Consider the following 26,458-nt stretch of genomic DNA (forward strand, 5'->3'; position numbering starts at 1 on the left):
TAACACCTATACTCTTTTTACTTTTCTGTACTGATGAAAAATCATTATAGACCAAATTGGACTTCAGTCTGATGTTTCACAATTCTATACCTTTGACAATTTTGCAATGTTTCCTACAATCACACATTCATGTTCTGTATCAAGTATGCTTTGAGATAAGTTGAGGCAGCCTCCCCTCCCAGCGTTTCCCCCAAAGTTTTGCTTACGTCTCTTATGTGCATTCCCTTTCTTCTGAAACAGATGAATAGCAAACATGCAGGAAGCAAGAAACAGGCTTCAGTTTTTGGACCTCATAGCCACATTTGCACATAAGAGGTAGCCTCCTCATGGAGAAGTCTTTTTATATTGCAGTAATTGTCATCCTGGGAGCAGCTGTTTGGAGTCCTCTCAAGAGAGTGCTGTACATGAACAAGTCTGGGGAGAGAAAAATGCTGTTTCCCTTGCTACAGGGCCATGGGAACATCAGACAAACAAGAGGGAAGATCAAGTTATGTCCTGGGAGCCTTCCACTACCTCGCAGTGCCTTCTGCAGGCAGCGTCTTGTCGCGATGATGATGACATTATTGATTTCAGAGATCGTGTTCCCTATTTTGTGTCCAGGCAGAGCCAAGATGTGGTGATAGTTTAGAAAGAACAAATATGATAATATCATTACTTCCTGGTCCTATATCAATAAGAGCCAGAGTTTGCTTGCTTTAGGTAAGTCAAAATTATTTACTATAAAATGCTTAAAATTTGCAAAAAGTGTTCACATGCATGATCTCATTCTGGGTCTCACAATCAAGTGTGATCTTTAGACAGGATAGTTGTCTTGTCATTTATGGGCAAAGAAATTTAGTTCAGAGGTTAAATAATTTGTCCAAGCTGCAGAGATAGTAAGGAAAGGCATATGATTAGAATTTTACTTAAGGTGACTGAATATCCTGAGCTCCCTCCAGGATAAGAGCACATTTTTACTGGTCCACATCTTCTGGGAATAGCACAGATCTGGGAATAGCACAGATGGAATAGCACTCTTCCAGTGTGATAAATACCCCAATACATTTAAGATAACAGTATCATATTCAAATTTCTTCGTCGACTCTGACTTATTATTACATTTTGTTTAGCTTTTTGGTTTTCTCAGCAGTTGCTATATATATCCCAAGGGCTCAGTTACTTAATAATTAAACAGCAACCAAGTTGATCAAGATTTTTCAGTAATATAATTTTAGAGATAGAGCAACTGAAAAAACCTAAGGAAATTTCCTGTAAAAAGGATTTCCTGTAGCACTTCTAAACTTCAGAGATAAATAAAAGCTTTACTGGAGCTTCTTTAGCGGGAGTTTCATGTTTGAAAGTAAATCCGTAAAGTATATATATCCTTAAAGTCAGGTTTGAAAATAAATTACAGACTTAGAAAGAGATAGAACTCTATCTGCAACCCAGTATTATGCCAGCTACAATACTTTTCACCAATTAAGTGCTAGAAAGAGTGTCTTAAACATTGTTGTAGTCCCTATATTTCTTATAATCGGAAAAATACTTTGAGGAGATGTACTGCATGCAGGGAATGTGGCATCAGGAGCAGAAGAAGCTCGTTAACAAAGAGTACTGTGCAGACGCACTGTTGCTTAGTGGAGGTGAAAGGACTTGAGGACTTGAAGCGTTTGCCGAGGAGGCTCCAAGATGACAGCCTTCACTATGGATTACAAGAAAACAAAAATCTGCCCAACTGGATCACCAAACACCGTAATGATAAATGGAGAAAAGATGGAAGCGGTCAAATAGTTCATATGATTTGAATTCACCAATCAATGTTCACAGAAGGAGCAATGAAGAAATCATACAATGGATTGCACTGGGAAAAAATCTTTCTGTAAAGACCTATGTAACGTGCTCAAGAGACTAGACATCATTCTGAGGACTAAGAAGGATCTGACCCAAGCCATGGCATTTTCAATGGCCTCCGAAGCCTGTGGAAGCTGAGCAATGAGTAAGGAAGACTGGAGATGGATGAGCTGATGCACTTGGATTATCGTGTTGCCAAACAATATTGAATGTATCAGGAACTGCCAGGAGAACAAAGTCCTTTTAGAGAAGTGTAGCCAGATTGCTCCTCAGCAGTGAGGTTATGGAGACTTGTATTTTGGATCTCTTATGAGGAGGGATCAGTCCTTTGGTAAAGCAGAGGGTCAGGGAAAAAGAGGAAGACCCTCAACAAGATGCATGAACACAGTGGCTGCAACAGGGGCCCAAACATAACTGTGAGGATGGCCCAGGACCAGGCAATGTATGTGTCGGAACCAACTTGTTGGCTCCTAACAGCAACAATAGCTCAGTACCTTGTAATGTTTGTGTTAGCTGCCGAGTCAGCTAAGACTCACAGAGATCCTACGGGGACAGATTGCCTGCATGAACAAGAGGATGACACGCTTCCTGGCGCTGTAGCATCTTCACAATTTCCAGAATGCTTTGACCCACCACTGTGGCTGTTGTGCCAATGTACCACACTGAAGGCCCCTTTCATTTGTGCTAGTCCTTGGCTTCGCCAGACTAAATGTCCTCCCATAGTGAGTCACTCCTCCTCGTGATGTGTCCAAAGCCAGCGAGGAGGACAATGTTCTGTTGTGATTGATAAGGTTTTCATTGGCTAATTTTGGAAGTATATCACCAGGCCTGTTTTCCAGGCCCGCCTTAGTCTAGAAGCTCAATTGAAACCTGTCCACTCTGCGTGCCCCTTTGTGCTTGAGATACTGGTGGTGTAGCTTCCAATAGCATAGCGACATGCACGTTATCACAGCACAACCAATGGACAAACAGGTGGTGGGTCTTGCACTTCGCAGCTAAATGAATAAGGATTGACCCTTATAAAGCACTTTCTATGTGCTGAGCATTGTTAAAAGCACTTTATAGAGAGTGTTTCATTTAATCCTCACAACAATCCTTCAAGCTAGACGCTATTATCACCATCTTCATTTTAGGGATGAGCAAACTCAGCCTCAGTGATTCTAAATCACTTGACTAAGGGCAGCTAGCAGAGCGAGGTTTGGTTTCGGTAACCTAGGACCAGTGTCGTGTTGGGGGCCCTTGCGTTGGTTCTGACTCACACAACCCCATGTGCAATAGAATTCAGTGTTGCCCAGTCCTGCACCAACCTACAACCATTGTGATATTTGAGCTCGTTGTTGTAGCCGCTTTGTCAATCGATTTCACTGAGGGGCTTCTTCATTTTTTGATGACCTGCTACTTTATCAAGCATGACGTCCTTCTCCAGGGATCGGCCTCTCCTGATAATATTTAACTGAATGTTCGTTATTCCTCAGAAATGATTTTCTTCAAGTAATGGGAAAGATGTGCATGTTTATATAACCCATATCTTTGTTTTCTTTCTCAGGCCAGCTGCGGTGAGGGGCAGGAAAAGAACGTGTTTGGAGCCCTGGGTTATTGGTCTCATCACCTTTATATCGTTGCTGGTCTTAGCAGTGTGCATCGGACTCACTGTGCATTATGTGAGATACAGTAAGTCAGAGCTGCCTTGGCATTATGTGCCTCGCCCACATAGTTCCTCACTTTTCATTCCTGTTTTTATTTCCCTCGGGCTTGCTTATTCATTCATTACTACTATGAGAGTTATATGAGATATGATAAAAAATAACTCTTCACCTGACTTTCCTCATTGAATTCTCAAAGGCCAAGGAGACTTCTGTTTTTCCAGCTTTGATGTAGTGATGCTTCCTTCTGGGAACAGCACCCTTGTTTGCATATTCACTCCTTTTAAACAGGGTTAATCACGGAGGAACACAGGACAGCTAGTGGAGGAACACAGTGTCTGTGTTGTTTGAGGTGCTAGGGCTATTGCTTTAATTTAAGATCATTCCAACACTTGACTGATGGATGCTGAACACAATTGGAGAGCAGAGAGAAGATGGTGCTGTTCTGTAATCGTAAGCTGGGAAAACGCTCAGAGCAATATTGCTGAATAAGTGCCTATTTATGTTACTTGAAATGCATTCTTGGGATGCATTGTATATGATTAAAGAGGACTGAATATGCTGAATAGGTTAATTATAAAGGGACCCACTCTCCGGTAATCAGGGATCTCAGTGCTTGGAGAACCATGAGTTGCTATGTTATTAGAAAGATCCTCAGGGTGCGTCAGAATTGTTCTTCCCCAAGGTAACAACCCTGCGAAGTTTCCTTCTACCATGCCTCAGCTTTTCATTAGTTGATGCAACTCTGACCTGTTGGTTTGATTTTCTCCCTCGCGACTAGATGGTGCTTTGATGTTCAAAACCCTATGAGCAAAGAAGTGATTCCTTGATGCTAATGCAATTAGCGATTTGGAGAAGGTGCTTTCCTGTCAAGAGAAATGGTGACACTGTAAACGGATTATCTTCCTCCATAATCACATACAAATTCAGCCTTAATTTTCAAAGGGAGGTGGATCATTTTGGGGTAATTTATGAAAAATAAAGCAAAATTTATTTTTTCAGGAATTTTCCCATATGCCCTTAAATTCTGGGTATCTGAATTTTGATAATGGAGATTTCTCTAGAGAGTGCCTGTAATAATAAAAAAGGACATCAGAAATATTCTTAAGGTTATATTATACTGAGTTCCATTATGTTATGAGCATTGTTGTACCTACCCCTGGATGATTAGGTTTGTGCAACATTCACTTTTCTAATCATCGAACCTAGAAGAATCCAGATATATATGACATATGCCATAATAGTTTATTGAATATTGGATGGAAAAATAAATGAATAACACTTAATATGGGGGATTTGGGGGGCATATTTTGCCTTATTTGGTGCCCACAGACCACTTAGGAATGCTCGCCACCTCCCTGCCATCATCTTGATACCAACTCATCGTGTCCATAAAGGGCAGGGAAGACCTTCCCCTGGAAGTTTCCAGAAGCAAAGGGAGAGGGGGGCGGAGCAGTGGGTGGGTGAGGGAATCTTTCTCCCTTGGAATTCTAGTGCCCCTACCACCTCTGTGAGAGAAAATACACCTTACTAATGACTTTTCTTCCGTGTCTTCTCAAGTGAGGTTTCAAAAGACTCACAAACCTGACTCACGGGAATACAATGAAAATCTGGCAAGACATTCCCAGACTCCGAGTCCACTTCCAGCACACCTGTGTGTGAATCCTTTGTTTTGATGTTGGAAAACCCACGATCTCCACCTCCCACACAGGCCACCTGAATCAATAGTGCTTGCTGTGATTATTCGTGACCTGTCTTCTGTTTTATGGAATGTAAACTCTGAGCAGAGTAGATACGGCACAGGATCATTTAGGAGCTGGCATGCCAAGATAATTAAAGCAAAGCAAACCCAAACCATCAGGTATAGAAGTGATAGAGATAAAGGAGTTTAGACGTAGGACAGGAAATAATCCTGTGATCCTATGTCAAGAAGTCCGGGAGCCCTGGTAGTGTGCTGGTTAAGTGTTGGCTCAGATCCACAAGGTTAGCCTTTCAAAACCACCAGAAGCTCCGTGGGAGAAAGACTGGACTTTCTACTCCCCAGGAGGGGGGTGTCACAGTGAATCAGCAGGGACAGTCATGCAGCCTCGGAGAGCACAGTTCATCTCCGGGATCCATTTGGACTGTATTTCTGCCCTCGCTGTGATTTAAATGACCAGAGGTAAACTTGTTATAAACAAAATTTTGCAGATATAAATTGACAAACTTGTTAGGAAATTACTAACAAGCCCAAGTTCATCTTTGTTTCGTAATGATTAGTATCGCCAACAATATTTTAAAAATAATTTAACAAGCCGCATAATTCTGAAAACTGGAGATGTGATTAGATGTTTATTTGCGGGCCAATTTGAGCGTATAAACCCAAACTAAATTCACTGGGGTGAGTCGAGGCTGATTCACAGCGAGCCTGTCGGACAGGGTAGGACCGGCCCGGTGTGTTTTAGAACCTGTGACTCTTCACCCGAGTAGACAGATGGGCCTTTCTCCGAGGAGCGGAGCGGCTGGTGATTTGCCAACTGCCGGTTTTATGTTCAGCAGCCTGGTGTGGAACCACCCTGCCACCAGGGCTCCTCATTTGAGTCTACAGAATAAAGTAGAATATTGAATTTAAATAATAAGCTGTTCATTAAGATGAACCACAGGAAGTCACCGATTTTTGACCATACTGGACTTAAACAAATGGCAATTACACATGGTTCAACCTAACAACAAAAACAGAAAAACAAGTTTAAGGAAGTAGGTGAGTCCCTGACTAGCATAATTAACATGCCCTGCGATGACAAAGGCGGAAGATTTTATCCACCCCGAGGTTCCTCCGAAGAAGGTTTGGAGAGCTACTTCTGAGAAACAACAGAAAACCGTGCGGCGCACCTTTGTATTTTGCCACACAAGAAGTACCACGCATCAGAGGACCGCTGTTTTTGAAGGAAAAGAAACGTTTGCTAATTGAACAGTTTTCTGAAACTGTTATCCTAAAAGACAGAACTAGCCTAAACTATAGGAATCCTTGCTCTGAAAGTTATAGTAAACAGTGAGACAGGTTTAAAAAATGTAGACATCCCAGAACAATAGCTTACAAAGACAGCTGCGAGCTACTTTACAATTCCAGTAAACTAAATATTTTGTGAGAAATCATGTGTATGGCTAAGGACCTTCCAGTATTCCACTTCTCTCTCTGCTGCGGGCAAGGTAGGGTCAGCAGTAAAAGGAAAGTGAGGAAGGATAGAGGTAGAATAAAGCCTCTCTGGTCCCTTACAGACATGGGTAATGCTCAGGAAGGTCTGCAGCCTGCAGTTCAGTTGTCTTGCCTCAACAACCTCTCCTAAGGCCTTGCCAGAGTTTGACCAGCAGTTTTCCTCTTTATCTCCCCCGCCACATTTTCTAGAAGGCTTAAATATTTGTTTGAAATAGGCCTGAGGGTTTGTGTGTGTGTGTGTGTATTTCTTTTATAACCAATGACTTTTTTATAGCATCAATGTGTGAGGGGTTTTTTTTTGTTCACCCCAAGAAGTGGTAAGCAAAGCGAGTCTCTACTTTGGACATGAGACATTGGCTGCACCCCCTAGCTCTGCCCTTTCTAGCTACATCATTTAAAGCAATTTATTGACATTTCCAAACTTGTCATTTCATTTTCTGTTAAATGTGGACAACATTGCCTTATTGTAGAGGTTATGTGAACTATGTAGGATATTTCAATATGCCTGGCATGCAGGTGTTCAATGTTAGTGTCCTATTCTTCTGGGGCTTAAATGAAGAAAAGATGGAGAATGGAAGAGAGATTGAGATGGGATGGAGCACGTTCCATTTTCTTATAATAACCATAAACAATTGTCTTTGTGACCATTGGCAGAAGGTAGAAAAAACAAAAGCTATGTATGGTGTGTTCAACTCCTTACTAAAGGTAATGGGCTGCTTAAGCTGGATGCCACAAGTACAAACAAACTGGTTGACAAGACACCAGCAAACAGCCAAGGAAAAATTAGAGGGGCGTGACAATGCAGCCAGGGGAGTTCAGTAGCGTTCCTGAAAGGCTGTGCCAGGGGGCGCTCTAGCTCTGCAAACATTCTAATTACAGCCTCCTTAGCATGCCCCCTTCTCTCATCTCCCACGTCAGCCAAACTGAATTTTCCCACACCAGAGTTTGGGGACCTGAATGTAAGTGTAACTTCAGTTGGGCTGCAGGGTACAAGGTCAGCAGTTTGAAACCACCGGCAGTTCTGCGGGAGAAAGACGGAGTGCTCTACTCTGTGTAGAGATGATGGTCTTCGGCATTCACAGGGGGCACTTCTACTCTGATGTATGGGGGTCACTGTAAGTCAGAATTGCTTGATGACAGTGAGTTTTATTATTATTATTCGAGGGATATAATAGTGCAATCACTCTGGGGAAGCCCTTGAATTTATCCCTGTTTTTGTGCTCTGGTGTATTTTGTGGGGTATTCAATAATGGATAACACATAAATGATTAGCTCTCAGCCACAATACAGTGTTGTATAATGCCCTAGGAACACCATGCATTTCTTACCACCTTTGAACTCCAGTTCTTATGATGACGGGTGTTGTTTTCTGTTATTTAGAGGTAGTCATGAAGTGCAGGGTAGGTTGGTAGGGTGATGGCCTGGGGTAGAGCCAGTCCTACCCATCTCAATCTTCCCAGTAAACACCAAATGGAGAATGAGGATGTGTACGATACACCTGGTTATCACATGATTGGTTTTTATCTATTTTCTTGTAGATAATAGGAAGACCTATAATTACTATAGCACATTGTCATTCACAAGTGACAAATTGTATGATGAATTTGGAAAAGAGGCTTCCAAAAATTTCACAGAAATGAGTCAGAAAATTGAATCAATGGTAAGTGATTTTTTTCTCCTTTTTCTAGGCCATTTGCTATCATTCTGCTATCATAATTTTTAGTATCTCATTAAAGAAACCCATTTACATGCTCCTGGCACATCTTGGCAATATGGGAAGAGGCCCAGCTGAGAGAGAGAACACTGAAGTAAGCATGAGGACACCTAGTGCCAACACCCTTTTCTAGTTAGCAACGTCATTTCTGGACATCACTTAATCATTCTGGATATTCTTTGAAATATGAAAATGATAGCAGTAGATCTGATGATTTCCTAATTTTCTTCCAGTACTAGTTTTTGGAAAAAGAATAGAATGGCAATGAGTTCAGAGAGCAAGCTAAACAGACTAGAAGCCTGAGGATTTGTCCACCTTTCTGGAGAGGAGGTAAAACCTTGGTTGTGTTTATATTTTCAAACACCAAACCAAGGGTATTGGAAGAAGCTCTTCACTAAGGTTCTGTATGGTGTCTTTAGGCATCATTGAGTACGTTCTGCCTGATAGCAACCCACTGCCTGGCTTTGTCTCATCCTCACGATGAGATCTGTGTTGTGGCCACTGTGTCAACCCATTTCATTAAGGGTTTTTCTCTTTTTTTCATGAAACTGCACCAAGCATGATGTCCCCCTTCAGGGATTGCTTTTGTCTGCTGATGTGTTCAGAGTACATGAGATAAAGGATGGCCATTCTTTCTTTTAAGAAACCAAATTATTTGGTTATACTTCTCTCAAAACAATGTTTTATTCATTTTTCTGGCAGTCCATGATATAGTTAATATTCTTTGCCACTAACATAATTCAAAGTCATTAATTCTTCTCAGATTTTGAATTCATATGAGAAAATTTAAATTACCATGGTGTGGATCAGGTGAATGTTAGGTGTGCAAAGTGACATATTTGCTTTTTAGTACTTTAAAGAGATATGTTTTCAGCAGAATCATGGCATTTCTCTGTGTATACATTCAAACATTTATGTTATAGCTTTCCCTCACTATCTGAAAGTAGTGCATCACTATGAAACATTTTACAAACTGGAATGGTGTAAAGCAAAGAACCAGTTGCCATTCATTTATATGGGGAACATTTTTCAGTCTACTCACATCTCAAGAATAACCTAACAAGTCTTACCAAATAGCATATAAAACCTAAATAACATAAATATATAATAGCAAAAGAAGGAAGGATCATGATAAATACATAATCCTTATAAAGTAGAAGTAATACACCGCTGCAATAAATGGCATGGGGCAGGGGGCATATTGGACCTCCTCTGCCTTCCCTAATTTTTTTTTCTGGCTTTTCCCTGTTGCTAAGAGGCAATTGCTGTCAGCTATGCCTGCACACTCTATCCTTCTTTACATACTCTGATGCCAATTGCTCCTCTCATGGCATTCCGCTTCTCTTCTGGGTTCAATAATTTGTTGCAATGGCCACATAGAACTCACAGACAACACTCACAATTATGGGGGTTTATTAGGGAAGTTAGGTTATCACAAATCAGGATCAGTAAGTGGTAAGGATACAGTCATTGGTCTGTAGTATGGCAACACCACTCCTCATTCAGCAACCAAGTCTCTATCTGATCCTCAGCCAGGTAGTCCTTGGCTTACCAGGAAGTCCACCCGTCACTCTGTCTCTCAGTCCCACAGTCTTGGCACTGCTTCTCTTGCTTTGTCTCATAGTCTCTGTGCTCGTCTCTGGTGCCTCTGGTCTTCGTCTCTGCCACTTCAGACAATGTGGCTCTCTGGATTGCCCTGGGATTTCTCTCTCTGCTGCTGCTGCTTCAAAAATAGTTCATCCTTATAGCTAAAGGGTTGTAATGAAAACTGGTCAATCCCTTCTATTAGTGCTTTACACGCCCTATTTTCATAGTCCAACCCAATTTGTGGGAATTCCAGAGAGAGGTAGCAATTTCACTCCATCCCAATCCATATGTACAATACAGTTCCCAGGAAGGAGCTTGGCAACACCACCTTACTCTTCCAGATACACACTGCCTCTTTAATTGCGACAAAACAAACCCTGAATGCTAGTTTCCCTTCTTACCTTTTTTTAACCATAACAGCAAAGACATTCGTTGTATTTCCTTCAGCTAGTGAAAATAGGCACCAATGTAGGTCTTGTGTAAAAGGGAAATGACATAAAGAGAACTTTGAAAAGTGCAGATATCTATGCATGTACACATATATACAAACACACAATACACATAGAGCTCCCAAGTTCACTGCCATAAATTTTATTTTTGCATACAAGTTAGTTTCAAAAAGCTCATGGAAAAATTCCGTTATCTTTTAATTTATTAATTTAATTTATTATTAATTTAACCCATGTTAAAAAATACAAATATAATACATTCTAGATTATAATATGCTACATTTGTATTTGGCCCAGCTACTATTAATACAATTATTTCATCTTCTTTACCTATGTGCAATCGAAGCCCTCAACTCCTGTAATTATTAAAGCAAAGTTTAACTGAAATCACTGTAGAATACCCAAAAGAGCCCTCAAGTTCAGGACATTGTGAAATGTCTTACAGTTTTGAATTAACTTTCAGAATTTCAGAAAATTGTTCTTATTGATAGATTTTGAATATTTTTGAACAGGTGAAAAATGCATTTCTTAAGTCTCAACTAAAGGAAGAATTTGTCAAGTCTCAAGTTATCAAATACAGGTATGTTGATTTAAAATGCTGGCTATGGAATAAATTAAAACCTTGAAACAGCTAACTTTGCTATAAATAAACATCTTCTGAAGGTTGTATTATATACTTTAATTAGATAAATACTTACCACCTACTTTCTGTAGCTTATTGGTTATAATAGACCTTAAAATTCAAAGCCCAAATAGTTGTTCCTGAGTTGATCCCAACTCACAGAGAGACCATGTGTGCCAGAGCAAAGCTGTTCCACAGGGCTTCAGATGACTGACTTTTTAAAAGTAAATGGCCAAGTGCTTTCGGACGAACTCAAATCTGGAACCCTTTGGTTGGTAGCTGAGCACTTTAGTAATTTGCACCTTGCTTTACTCAATGTCTATATCCAAAAGTCAGCCATTGTGAACTGATAACTGGGGGCAGGAGTGTAGTTGGTGGCTAGGCTCTAATATGGTTCTTTGGGAGATAGAACAGTAGCAGAAATAGACACTTGGCCTACATTCTTTGGTTTCATAACATATATGTACTGCCCTATGTAATATAATGCTGTAAATGGTTTATTTTTAGTTTTTTGCTTCTTGTCTTCATTGATTTTTCAACTTGCTTCTATTACCTTCCTTTCTACTTCAAATATATAGCTGAAAACATATTAGGTCTAATCAACCATCAATAAGAATACAAGTTCCGAGCCTTACATTTTAAGCAAAATACTAGGTTGTTTTTAGGTGCGATTGAATCAGTTCCGACTCACAGCTACCTGGCGAACAACAGTCTGAAACACTACCTGGTCCGGCCCTGTCCTCACAGTAGTTTCTATGTGTGAACAACATTGTCGGAGCCACTGTGTCAGTGCATCTCCTCTTTTTCCATGCCCCTCTACTTTACCAAGCATGATGTCTTCCTCTAGGAACTGGTGTCTCCTGACAATTTGTCCAAATTTCTTGAGATGAAGTCTGCCATCCTTGCTTGTAAGGTGCATTCTGGTTGTATTTCTGTCAAGACAAATCTTTTGTTCTTTTGACAGTCCATGGTACTTTCAATATTCTTCACCAGCACCGTAATTCCAATGCCTTGATTCTTCTTTGGTCTTCCTTATTTAATGTCCAACTTTCACATGCAAATGAGGACATTGAAAATACTGTGATTTGAGTCAGCAACAACTCAGTCCTCAAAGCAACATTCTTGCTTTTCAGCATTGACAGAAGCCTTGTGCTGCAGATTTACCTGATACAGAGCATCATTTCATCTCTTGACTGCTACCTCCATGAGCACTGATCTTTGACAACTTTAATTTTTTTCTGTTGATCACGATGTTACCTAGAGGCCCAGTTGGGAGGATTTATGTTTCTTTTTTTAACCTTGAGTTAGAATCCAGGTGGAAGGCAGCATCCTTGTTCAAGTCCTTCTCACTTCCTCAAGAAGCTTGTGTCATCCGCAGGTTGTTCATAAGCCTGCTTCCAATCCTGGTTCTGTATTCCTTTTCATGTAATTCAGCGTTTTGCATATCTGCTCAAAATATGGATGGAATAAGTATGGGGAGAAGATCCAACCTTTCTACACCTAGTCTGGTTTTGAACCATGCAGCATTCCTTGTTCTGATTGGACAACTGCCTCTTGCTCTACCTGGACAGGTTCCAAATGAGCACAAGAAAGCGTTATGAAATTCCCATTCTTCTCCAGGTGATCCTTAGTTTGTTCTGATCCACATAGTTTAATGCCTTGGCTTAGTCAATAAAACACAGGTAAACATCTTTCAGCTAGTCTCTGCTTTCAACCAAGATCCATCTGACTTTAGCAATTAGATCCCTAGTTTTGTGACCTCTTCTCAGTCAGACCTGAACCTCTAGCAGCTTCCTGTCAATGTACTGGCACAACCAATGTTGTGTGATCATCAGCAACAATTTGACTTTCATGTGATATTAATTACATTGTTCTATAGTTCAAGTATTCTTTGGGGTCAGCTGTTTTTGGAATAGGTAAGTATATGGATCTCTTCTAGTCAGTTGGCCAAGTAGCTGTCTCCCAAATTTCCTGGTGAGTGCTTTCAGTGCTTCATTAGCTTGTTAAAACATTTTAATTGGTATTTCACCAATTCCTGGAGCCTTGTTCTAGTCTTCCTGCATGAAAGCTTTCACTGCCACATGTATTTCTTACTTCAGTACCATTCTTTCTTGCTAAAATGCTACCTCCTGAAATGGTGGAATGCTGACTAATTCTTTTTGGCACAGTAAATCTGGGCATCCTTTCCATCTTCTTCTGATGCTTCCTGCATCATTCTGGATTTTGTCCATAGGATCTATGAGCAAATACTATGCTAGAGCTTTAAATAATGTACCCTGTTAGCATCCATTATTTATAATTTTCAAACATAGGATAATGAGAATGGTTTTCATTATGATTTCAATAATAAAAATTCAAGACTGATGACATCTGTGGCATGCTGTGTTGACTACTTTCTCCTGAAAATTCTGTACTGCCTTTTAAAATAAATCTGTATCTACTTTTCTGATCATTACATTCTCACTTTCTTCAGGTGTCTTCAACCACCCTAAAAAAATCCAAATCCCTAATGCCATTCTCAATTATTTTAATTATTTCTAGAACTTTTTGCCTGACAATGAACATTGCCACATGAAAATGCCATAGAAACTTCCCTAACTGAGGAAGTACTTAGTCACCTTAATGAGAAATTTGGAAGACATCATACATTCTTACCTTTCCTGGGTCCCTCACACTTTGACACCCCCTTCCTTTCTCCAGCCTCTCCCTCACCCATGTCCCCCCAGAACCATTGGTCCTGGTTGTTTTCTCCTCTGAATTGTTGTCTAGGTAGACATGCAGAGACAACAGGAAGCACAAAAACAAGACAAAGCCAGACAAAACAACAAAGGAAGACAAAACAAAACAACAACAATTTAAAAAAAAGGAAAAGCCTATAAATAGTCCGAGGTCAGTTTGTTGACCTTTAGGAGTGCTTTCCAGTTGAGTCTGATGGGGTGCCACGCTCTGGCCCCAAAGTCTATTTTTGGTATTTCCTGGGGACTTCATTGCTTCGCTTCCCTTGCAGCTCTGTTGCATGTCCTTAGTGTTTCGCCCCAGTGTGATGGGATCAGATTGGGCACAATTCCCACACGGTGTCTCCTATGTTGTCCCCTATAGTGCTATGGTTCAGTGAGGGACATCAGGTCTCATAGTGGGGCTGACCATATGGTCCTCTCTGTGCATTGGCTGCTCTGAACAGGAATATCATCCTCAGGGCTTGGTGGGCCAGGTTGTGTTCCACTCTCTCCTTCCCTCTTCATTTGCTCCCGTGTGCTCTGATCAGAGGTGCCCCTCTCCCTGAGCTGTAACTTCAGTGTTGTCCTCTGAAGTCCATTCTTCTGGGAGGGGAGAAGGCATCCACATAGTTGGGATTGGGGCTGACCCCTCAGGGTCCCTCACACTTTATAAATAGCTAAGTACTAGAAATTTTATCAATGAACTCTCATGGTACTGGGGTTAAGCACTTGGCTGTGAATGAAACCCAGTTATTCCACGGGAGAAAGTGACACTTGGTTTCTTTCTTCTTAAAAAAATTATTATTATTATTATAAATCATTCTATTGGGGGCTGTTATCTTATTACTACTCTTATCACAATCCATACATCCATCTATTGTATCAAGCACATTTGTACATTTGTTGTCATCATCATTCTTAAACATTTTCTTTCTACTTGAGCCCTTGGTATCAGTTCCTCATTCTTCCCCTCCCTCCCCACCCCCTCCCTCCCAAACAATTGATAATTTATAAATTATCATTATTTTGTCATATCTTACACAGTCTGATGTTTCCCTTCACACACTTTCTGTTGTCCATCCCCCATGGAGGGGGTTATATGGAGGTCCTTGTAATTGGTTTCCCCCTTTCTGCCCCACCTTCCCTCCACCCTCCTGGTATTGCCACTCTCACCACTGGTCCTGAGGGGTTCATCTGTCCTAGATTCCTGGTGTTTCCAGTTTCTATCTGTACCAGTGTACATCCTCTGGTCAAGCTGGACTTTTAAGGTAGAATTGGGATCATGATAGTGAGGGGGGAGGAAGCAAGTTGTATATTCCATCGTTGCTACACTGCACACTGACTGGCTCATCTCCTCCCCGCAACCCTTTTGTAAGGGGATGTCCAGTTGCCTACAGATGGGCTCTGGGTCCCCACTTTGCATGCCCCCTCATTCACAATGATATCATTTTTTGTTCTTTGTTGCCTGATACCTGATCCCATCAAAACCTCATGATCACACAGGCTGGTGTGCTTCTTCCATGTGGGCTTTGTTGCTTCTGAGATTGATGGCCGCTTGATTACCTTCAAGCCTTTAAGACCCCAGATGCTATACTTTTTGATAGCCGGGCACCATCAGCTTTCTTTGCCACATTTGCTTATGCACCCATTTGTCTTCAGTGATCCGTTCGACACCTCGTGATCACACAAGCTGATATGTTGTTCCATGTGGGCTTTGTTGTTTCTGAGCTAGATGGCTGCTTGTTTACCTTCAAGCTTTTAAGACCCCAGACACTATATCTTTTGATAGCCGGGCACCATCAGCTTTCTTCACCACATTTGCTTATTCACACGCTTTGTCTTCAGCGGTTGTGTCGGGAAGGTGAGCATCCTAGAATGCCAATTTAATAGAAGAAAGTATTCTTGCATTGAGGGAGTACTTGAGTGGAGGCCCAATGTCCTTCTGCTACCTTAATACTAAACCTATAAATATAGGCACATAGAGCTATTTCCCCATCCTCATATAAATATATTTGCATATGTACATGCCTTTATCTAGACCTCTATAAATTCCCTTTGCCTCCCAGCTCTTTCCTCTATTTCCCTTGATTTCTGAGATATTTTGAAAGTCACATTTTCCTCCTTTTTTATTGCTCTACAGTCAAGGGTATCATGGAGTGTTAGCTCATATGCTGCTAATATTTAAATTTCGCTCTACTGAGGATCTTCGAAATATAAATAAAAGTATCCAACGTGTTCTACAGGAGAAGTTGCAATATGCTACAGGGCCCCCTAAGTTAGATCCCGAATCAGTAGAAATTACAAGTAAGTATATTTCTCATATTCAATTTACTTTCTTTACATGTCATAGTTCAAAATTGGCTTTAATTTTGGACATTTTAAAATATACTTTAATTCTGGGAACTTGTTATTAATAGAAAATGCTTTGGAAACTAATTACTGAATCAAAAAATTTTTTAAAATTTTAACTTTTAAAACTATCATAAGCTTGTTTTTCATGAAAACCTGTCATTAACTTGTGGCTAAAAGTTCTTTTTATATATTGGGTCTCATGTTTTAGCTCTGTCATAAAAAATGATAGAGTCTGATTTTTAGTAAGTATGAATGAAACATATGTGTTCTTCCGTGGAAACAAGGTTCTGGTTAGGGGATGGTTATTCCATATAGCAGTGCTGGCTAATAATACACAAGTCAGCTGTATGGGTGCCTTAAATTTTCTAGTAGCTGTATTATGTAAAATGAGAAGAAAACACTACAAACATCTATTAGTAATTAATATTAAGAATGTACAAAATATAAATATATCAATATTGGAAGTCATAAAAAATGAAATGGTCTGCATGAAGATCAATATTCTGGGCAGTATTGTTAGGTGAAGTTGAGTTGGTCCAACTAATAGCAACCTTATGTACAGCAGAATATAACACTGCCTGGTTCTACAACAGCCTCACAATTGTTCTTTTGTTTGAATCCATGATTACAGTCACAGTGCCAAGTCATTTTGAAGAGGGTCTTCCTCTAATTCGATGCCCTTCTACTTCACCAGGCACAATGTCCTTCTCCAAGTTCTGGTCTCACCTGATACCATGGCCAAAATATGTAAGATGAAGTACCCTCCATCCTTGATTCCATGGAGAATTCTGTCTGTTTTTCTTCCAAGCAGAATTGTTTGTTTGTTTTTTTTGGCAGTCTATGATAATGTCACTATTCTCCACCAGCACCATAATTCAAATGTATGTATTCTTCTTCAGTCTTTCTTATTCAATGTCCAATGGTGAATTGGTATTGGATAGTTTGAATCTGACAATCAAATGATTTTCTCTGCTGGTAATGACAAACTCAAGAGGAATGATATAACATTTATTATCAAAAATGACATTTCAAAATCTATCTTGAAATACAATACTCTCTGTGAGAGGATAATATGTATCTACCTACAAGGAAATCCAGTCAATACAACTATTATTCAAATTTATTCAAGAGCCACTAAAGCTAGTGATGAAGAAATTGAAGAATATAAAATTCTTCATTCTGAAGAACACATCAAACATGTAGCCAAGATGCATTGTTATTATTGGCAAATGGACAGCAAAAGTTGTTAACAAAGAGGAAGGAATAGTAGTTGGAAACATGACTTTGGTGATAGAAACAAATCTAGAGATTGCATGATAGAACTTTGCAACATTAATAACTTCTTCGTTGAAAATACCATTTTTCATCAACACAAACAGTGACCATATAAGTGGCCTACTTCAGATGGGAATGAAGCTGACTACATCTATTAGAAGAGACTATGGAGAAGCTCAATGACAGCAACTAAAATGAGGCCAGGGACTGACTGTGGAGCAGACCATCAATTGCTCATATGTAAGTTCTGGTTGAAAATGAAGAAATTTTAAATAAGTTCACAAAAGGTAAACTGTGACTTTGAGTATATCTCATTTGAATTTTGAGAACATCTGGAGAGTAGATTTGACCCATTGAACATTAATGATAGAAGACCTGAGAAGAGATCAGTATGGATGTCAGAAAAGACTCATATATTTTTTGATCATAGAGTAGCTAAAGCAAATGGAAGAAATGATGAAGTCAAAGTGCTGAACAGAACATTTCAAAGGGCAGCTCAAGAACACCAAGTGAAATATTATAATGAAATGTGCAAAAAACAGTAGTCAGACAACCAAAGAGGCATGCCCAGCAGTTTAAGATATGCTTAAACTGAAGAAACTGAGGAAAAATCCAACCCCGAGTTACAATATTGAAAGATTCTATGGGCAAAAATATTGAACCTTACAGGTTCAAAATATTGAACCAAGCATCAAGAGAAGATGGAAAGAACACATAGTCACTGTACCAAAAAGAAGTAGTCAGCATTCAATCATTTCGAGAGGTACCATATGATTAAGAACTAATTGCACTGAAGGAAAAACTGCAGGCTGCACTGAAGACTTTAGCTAAAAAACAATGCTCCCAAGAAGTGATGGAATACCAATTGAAAAATTTCAACAAGATGACAAAGCACTGGAAGCGCTCATTTGTTTATACCAGGAAATTTGAAGACAGTTACATGGTCAACTGACTGGAAGAAATCTATATTTGTTCCCATTCCAAAGAAAGGGGGCACAACAGTATTTGAAAATTATAGAGCAAAAATATTGATATCACCCAAAAATAAAATTTTGCTTATGATCATCCCAAAATGGTTGCAGAAGTACATGGACAGCTACCAGAGGTTCAGGCCAGATGTACAAGAAGACATTGAACAAGAGATATCATTGCTGACATTAGATGAATCTTGGCTGAAAACAGAGAATGCCAGAAAGATTTTTACTTTGTTTTATTGAATATGCACAACCATTTGACTGTATGGATCATAATCCACTATGGATAACCTTCAGAAGGATGGGAATTTAAGAAAGTTTCATTATGCTCATGTAGAACCTGTAAAAAGAACCAGGGAATATTACATGGTTTAAAATCAGGAAAGGCATGCATCAGAATTGTATACTCTCACCATACTTGTTCAATCTATATGCTGAGCAAATCATCAGAGAACATGGATTATATAAAGAATGGGGAAGCAGGATGGGAGGGAGTCTGATTAAAACCTGCCCTATGCAGATGACACACCTTCCTTGCTGAAATTGAGGAGGACCTGAAATGGTTGCTGATGAAGATCAAGCATTGCAGCCATGAATATGAATTACAACTCAAAGTAAAGGAAACCAGTATCCTCATAATTGAAAAATAGCTAACATCATGATAAACAGAGCCAAGACTGATGCTGTCAAGTAATTCAGGTTGCGTGGGTCCACGATGAATGCTGAAAGTAGCAGGAGTCAAGGAATCAAGCAACACATTACATTGGGTGAATCTGGCATGCAGACCTTTCTGAAATGTTGAAAAGCAAGGACATAGTACTAAGGTGTGCCAGATCCAAACTATGGTGTTTCAACATATGAAAATTGGACATTAAATAAGGAAAACTAGGGAATAATTGATATATTTGAATTATAGTGCTGGCAAAAATATTGAGAGTACCATGGATAGCTAAAAGAACAAACAAATCTGCATTGGAAGATGTACAGCAGGATGCTTCTTAGAAACAAGGATGATGAGACTTCATTTCATATACTTTGGTCAAGTTATCAGGAGGTCAGTCCCTAGGAAAGGACAGCACGCTTGGTAAAGTAGAGTGGCAGCAAAAAAGAGGCAGACCCTTGACAAGATGGGTTGACACAGTGGCTACAGCAAAGGGGTCAAACATAACCATTGTGAGGATGGTGCTGGACCAGGGAGTGTTTTGTTATGTTGTATACAGTGTCATTCCATGGCACCTGACAACATCATATTATGTAAAAGGACGCCTGGTGGCATAGTGAGTTAAGAGTTGGATTTCTAATGGCAAGTTACTCAGAGGGAGAAAGATGAGATTTCCTGCCCCATTAAAGAATGACAACCTCAGAAACCCACAGACGTAGTTCTACTCAGATATGTAAGGTTGCCACGAGCCTGAATTGAGTCAATGGCAATGATATGTAAACATAAGCATATTATAACAACCTCAGGTTGAAAGACACTCAAAATACCTCTGGGGAAGAGCTGCTTCCTCATGGTAGAGTAGATCTTAATGGACTGGGTGGAGTAAACATTTCAGAACCTGTATTTGTTGATGATGCCTGGCTCAAAATGAGACGTAACAGCTACAAACATCCATTAATAATTAAAATATGGAATATACAAATAATAAATCTAGGAAGATTAGAAGTCATCAAAAATGGAATAGAATGCATAAAGATCAAGATCCCAGGCATTAGTGAGCTGACATGAGCTGTGATTGGCCATTTTGAGTTTGACAATCATATGGTTAACTGTGCTGAATGTGGAAAACTACTGACTGGATACTTGGCGAGTTGTGTGATATCATCAAGAATATCAGATATGAATAAATCAGAAGGTCACTGAAAAGTGGGAAAGAAAGAAAAGACCAAAGAAAAAGAGTAAAGTACATGTCAGAAGAGACTCTGAGACTTGCTCTTGCTCATAGAGTAGTTAAAGCAAAAAATGAAGTAAAAGAGCTGACAGAACATTTCAAAAGGCCGCTCGAGAAGACCAAGTCAAATATTATAATGAAATGTGCAAAGATCTAGAGTTAGGAAACCAAAAGGAAGAACACATTCAGCATATCTCAATCAGAAAGAATTGAAGAAAAGTGCAATCTTCAAATTGAAATACTGAAGGATTTTTTGGGCAAAATCTTGGACCAAGCAGGAAGTATGAGAAGGAGATGGGAAAACACATGGACTGCCAATTGAAATGTTCCAACGAGCTGATGTAGCACCCACTCTTCCAGGAAATTTGGAAGAGAGCTATCAGGACAACTGACTGCAAAAGATTCATGTTGTTGTTGTTGTCAGGTGACATTGAGTTGGTTCCAACCCACAGCAACCCTGGGCACGTCAGAATGAAACATTGCCTGGTTCTGCACCGTCCTCACAATTATTCCCATGCTTAAGCCCACGGTTGTAGCTGCTGGGTCAATCTGTCTTGTTGAGGCCTTTCCTGTTGTTCACTACCTCGCGACTAAGCATGATGTCCTTCTCTACAGACGGCTGTCTCCTGGCAACATGGTCAAGGTCTGTAAGATGAGGTCTCACCATCCTTGCCTCTCAGGAGTACTCTGGTGGTACTTCTTCCAAGACAGATTGGTTAATCATTTTAGCATTCCATGGTACTTTCAACATTCTTCTTCAGCACCACAATTCAAAAGCATATCGGTGCTCATTTTTTAAACAAGGGACCCAACAGAATGTTGAGATTATCAAATAGTACTAGTAATAACACATAAAATAAAATTTGCCAGATACTGTATATACTCGCGTATAAGCCAAGTTTCTCAGCACATTTTTCAAATGCAGTTTTTGTGGTAAAATTGGGTGTCTCGGCTGATATTCGGGTCAGCTTATACTTGAGTATATATGGTAACTAAAATAAGATAATTAAAAAATGGTTGCATCAGTACATCAACTGCAAGAGATTGATGCTGAATTCAGAAGAGGACATGTCACAAGGGATATCATTATTGATGTCAGATGGCTCTTTGCTGAAAGTGGAGAATGTCACAAACATATTTATCTGGTTGTTTTTTATTTGTTTTTTTTTTTTTTTTATTAAAATTTGTTTTAATGGGTATCCAAATTCTGTGACAAATTTTTGGTCAAGTGGTTTTCCACTACAAAAGTACTGATTTCAAAAACTAATAACTTAAAAAATCATTTTATTGGGGGCTCATGCAACTCTTATCACAATCCATACATCCATCCATTGTGTCAAGCATATTTGTACATTTGTTGTCATCATCATCATCTCAAAACATTGCTTTCTCCTTGAGCTCTTGGTATCAGCTCCTCATTCAAAAACTAATAACTTAAGACTGTCAGACAAAAAGAAATATATGGTCCATCTCCTTTTTATTGACTATGCAACAGCGTTTGTGTGGATAATAATAAACTATAAGTAACATTGTGAAACAAGGGCATTCCAGAGCACTTCATGATGTTCATGTGGAACTTATACCTAGACCAAGAGGCATTTGTTTGAAAAGAAAAGGGAATAATGTAGGATTTAAAATCAAGAAAAGTGCCCAGCAGAATTGGACTCTTTCACTCTGCTGATTCAGACTGTTTGCTGAGCAAACACTGTGAGAAGCTGGCCTCTAAGAAGAGGGACATTGAACTGGGATTGGAGAAGGACTTACTCATAACCTTTGATGTTCAGATGATGCAACCGTGCTTGCTGAAACATAGAGGATTTGACACTGTGGTGAACTCAAATACTGGAATGGCTGTGATGGTGGAAGACCCATCAGTACTTTGTGTGGCTGAACATAGATCTGCTAAGTATCAGAGTGACTTGGCAGCACCCAACAACAACAGCAGCAACAGCATCAATACAGCATGCCTCGGAATTGATCCCACAACACCCAGCAACAAAAAGAACAACAATAATCCAATATACTATCATTTCAGTAATAGTTAATGTGAAAACACTTAAATGCTATGCTTTTCATTCTTCTTGATTGTTACGAAGACTTTTGATTGGATCCACAATCAATGTTCATAGAAGTAGCAGTCAAAATATGAAAAGACGCTTTGCATTAGGTAAATCTACTGCACAAGACCTCTTTGGAGCATTGAAAGCAAGAATGTTACTTTGAGGACTAAGTATTTTCCATTGCCTCATATGGATTTGAATGTTGGACACTAAATAAGGAAGATCAAAGAAGAATCAATGCAGTTGAGTGGATTGCGGTGCTGGAGAAGAATGTTAAAAGTACCATGGACTGCTAAAAGGACAAATGGATTTGTCTTGGAGGAAGTATGTCCAGAACACTCCTTAGAGGGAAGGATAGTGAGGCTTCATATTATATACTTTGGACATGTTGTCAGGGGAGACCAGTCCTTGGAGGTGGTCTCCCTCCCTACCGAACATCATGTTCGGTAAAGTGGAGGGGCAGTGAAAAAGAGGAAGGCTCTCAGGAAGATGGGTTGATGTTCTGGCTGTAGCAGTGGGCTCAAGCACAGGGAACAATTGTGAGAATGGCACAGGACCGGGCAGTGTTTCATTCTGTTGTGCACGGGGTTCTTATGGGTTGGAACCATCTCAATAGCACCTAACAATAAGGTCTTACAATCTACTGTATATGTTATACTTATTGAACGTTTTATTCAGACTAGCCACGTTCATCCTGCTACATTCCAAGAAAGTCAGAAAGTAGAAGAGCATAGAGTTTTATGTATCCATTATTTTGTTTAAGGTTTGAAGAGGAATAATTTAACAAGTTAAGAGTCTATTGGCTGAAGTTGAACAACAATTTAGGGTAAACTGTATTCCTAAAACCTTAGCAGCAGAAAGATTTAGAAGTGGATAACATTATTTTTTAATAGGAGCAAGGATTGTTATAGAGAAGCCACACGGTTATGTTTAAAAATGATAATGTGACTATGAGTTTATTAAAATAATCTGAAAGAAGGGTCAGTGGCAATATTATTACATCTGGGGAATCAGTGTTATGGTGTAGACAGGTCTTTCCCCTAAGGGAGGATGTACTCAACTGCCTCTTACCTCTTAGTATAAAATTCAGATTTCTGGGCTTCAGTGTTGACCTACTTAATTAGAATTACTGGGACAAAGGAACAGAAATCTATACTACAAAGATACTCCTGTGAGGCTCATGTTCACACAAATGTTTAAGAAGCACTGTTCAAATCTCCCTTTTTCCAAAGGCAGGAAACGTACTATGCTTATGAAAACCTGGGCTGTGTTCCTTATATCCTACATAACTGCAACTATGCAGTGGTTTCATATTTGAAGCATTGAGAGGCTTCATATAATTATGATATGCTAAACTAATTCTATTAATCATTTTTATGTATTTCAGAACTCAACAAGACAGAAACAGATAACTATCTGAACAGTTGTAAGTTCAAGATTTTTATTAAAATGTGAAGGTTAGCACCCTAGGCTTACTTCTATTTGGTATCAGAGGGATAGAATAGATAAACTTTGATTGCTTTGTGCACAACTCACGTTCTTTGTTTTATCTGTGATACATACTTTATTATTACTAAAGAAAAAATAGAACTTCAGAGTGATTGGATGAGAGCCTGAGAAAGATGTGTGGTGGAAAGGATTTATGTAAAAACAGAGAGGAGGCAAAAAGTTCATTCACTTCTCAGTGTTCTGATTGGAGACATTCAGACCATATTCTCACAAGAGTTTTCATAGACTATATAAAAATAATGTCTGAACTGACATTACATTGCTAATCCTATGTTACTGAAATGACAGGCAATTTTATGGAGTTGGTGGTATATGTTACTGAAGCTAGTAAAGACCTGAATATCTTTATCTACATTTAAAAAATGTAGCTCTATACCTACTATGCTTAATATTTATGGAAACAAAATATTTATACATTTATCTTAAATATGAAGAAACATGCTACTCACTAGTTTGGAATGTTAATTAATTCATAATTGATTTAAACCTCAAATGAAAAATGAATTCCTTTATATATACGTGTGTGCAATTTTAAAAAATTTGTGGCAACATTGTGACGTCCACAACTAATCCAGTGTAGGGACAGGAAAGCAGCTAGATAATGCATTCTGGAGGAGATAACAATTGATTTGAATGTTTAAAAAACATTAAGAGTTAAATGAAGCATTACAGTTTAAGAAATGGTAATGCCAAGAGTAAGTGCTTGATGTTATTGGAATACAAATTATAAGTAACATGGGGCTTAACATCATTTTCCTTGGTAGGCTGTGGAACTCGAAGGAGCAAATCTACCGGGCAGGGTCTCAGGATTGTTGGTGGCACAGAGGTAGAAGAAGGGGAATGGCCATGGCAAGCTAGCCTGCGGTGGGATGGAGTCCACCGCTGTGGGGCCACGTTAATTAACAGCACGTGGCTTGTGAGCGCGGCTCACTGCTTTAAGACGTAAGTACTGAATCTCTTTTCTTTTCTTTTTAAAGATCATTTTATTGGGGACTCTTATAGCTCTTATCGTATTATGCTTACACCATACATCAATGGTATCAAGCATACTTGTACATATGTTACTATTATCATTTTCTAAACATTTCCTTTCTATTTGAGCCCTTGATAAGCACTGAATCTTATAAATAGAGAACCACAGTGAACAAACTGGGTGGGAAACTTTGCAGGGAGAAATACTTCAAGGTGTGAAAGTTCAGTGTAAACTTAATAAAATGCACATATCACAGAGAGAGGGGTCAACTCATAAACCTTGGAGTTGTATCATTTGGAAATGGAGATGGCGTAAAAGGACAGTGTGTAAATTATCAGGCCATAAATCTTCAATAAGTTGTGAGAAGAAATAGAAATATTAAAGTTATCTTTAAAGGATTTAAATTTTCTGTCAAGGGATGAATTGTACCTCTTCCCTGCTGCCCGGAACGAACACTGGGTAGATTGTGGGCGGGACCCTACTGGGATACTTTGACATGGAAAGAAAGATAAGATCTGTATGAAGAAATGTTCACACATCAAATTATACAAATGGAAAGGTTGGCCTGTTATATGCAAAGGAACAGGTGACATTTCAAACTCGTGCTAAAATGTCTACATGATACAGCATATGTTCTCATTCTTCACACGCACGTACACACACATACACACACAGTAGACAGCGTACATTTTATAGTAACACTTTGCTAAATTACTCAAAGGCCTCTGTGGTTTTCAGAGGAATGTATACAAGTATGTTTGTGGGTAGGAGTCATGGGGCACATAAAATATATTTATTCCCTTCAATCTGCATAGAATATGCTTTCCAGATGTCCCTGTGGAGTCACTGATGTTCAGTCATCATAATACCTTATGATTTGGGAGTGGGTGGTATTTCCATCTGTGATTTGACTCTTGAGTCTGGTCACCAGATTGCAAAGTGTTTTGTTTTAATACACAGAGAAGCTTTAATTTTTAAAAGAAGATGTCCTTCTGACACTCGCACACCAACTTAGTGAATATAAAATCTTTATATTGGAGGCATGGTAAAGCAGGATTTATTCTTCCTTCTTGATCCCCAGGTATAAGGATCCCAGCAGGTGGACGGCTTCCTTTGGAGTGACACTGACGCCTTCTAAACGGAAGTATGGCTTCCGGAGGATAATTGTCCACGAGCAGTACAACTCCCCGGCTCATGACTACGACATCGCAGTCGCAGAACTTGCTCGGCCCGTGCCTTACACAAATGCCGTCCATAGAATTTGCCTTCCTGATGCTTCTCACGAGTTCCACCCCGGGGAACAAATGTATGTGACAGGCTTTGGAGCACTGCACAATGATGGTGAGCCTCTGAACCGAAACTCAAATCAAAGGAAAATAATTTGGTACTATAATGCATTTGAAACCATGGAATGTTATGCCAAAATACACTGATTGGTTGTCTAATTGTTCCTCTTCATAACAACCCTGTAAGGCAGAAGAGAACTGCCTGATATTTTCCTAGGCCATAAATCATTTTTTTTAAAAATCTCGCTTGGCTTTAAAAAATAATAATTTTATTAGGGGCTCATACAACTCATCACAATGCATACATACATCAGTTGTGTAAAGCACATTTGTACATTCATTGCCCTCATCATTCTAAAAACATTTTCTCTCCACCTAA

The 26,458-nt window shown here is 39.4% G+C and overlaps 1 protein-coding gene across 1 annotated transcript in view; it reads left to right on the forward strand.

Annotated features, from left to right (window-relative positions):
• The first annotated feature begins 253 nt into the window (after positions 1-253).
• Positions 254-26,458, forward strand: part of LOC101640182 (transmembrane protease serine 11E) — a 32,127-nt gene continuing 5,922 nt past the window's right edge. Inside the window, exons 1-8 of the mRNA XM_013005574.1 lie at positions 254-315; positions 3,377-3,501; positions 8,208-8,329; positions 10,932-10,999; positions 15,899-16,062; positions 23,699-23,737; positions 24,585-24,762; positions 25,875-26,134. Coding sequence (XP_012861028.1) covers positions 254-315; positions 3,377-3,501; positions 8,208-8,329; positions 10,932-10,999; positions 15,899-16,062; positions 23,699-23,737; positions 24,585-24,762; positions 25,875-26,134 — 1,018 coding nt within the window. The remainder of the gene's footprint in view (positions 316-3,376; positions 3,502-8,207; positions 8,330-10,931; positions 11,000-15,898; positions 16,063-23,698; positions 23,738-24,584; positions 24,763-25,874; positions 26,135-26,458) is intronic.

This window comes from Echinops telfairi, unplaced genomic scaffold, assembly GCF_000313985.2.
Source record: "Echinops telfairi isolate 266 unplaced genomic scaffold, ASM31398v2 ScPeMD7_7468;HRSCAF=8506_0, whole genome shotgun sequence".
NCBI classification, from domain to species: Eukaryota; Metazoa; Chordata; class Mammalia; order Afrosoricida; family Tenrecidae; genus Echinops; species Echinops telfairi.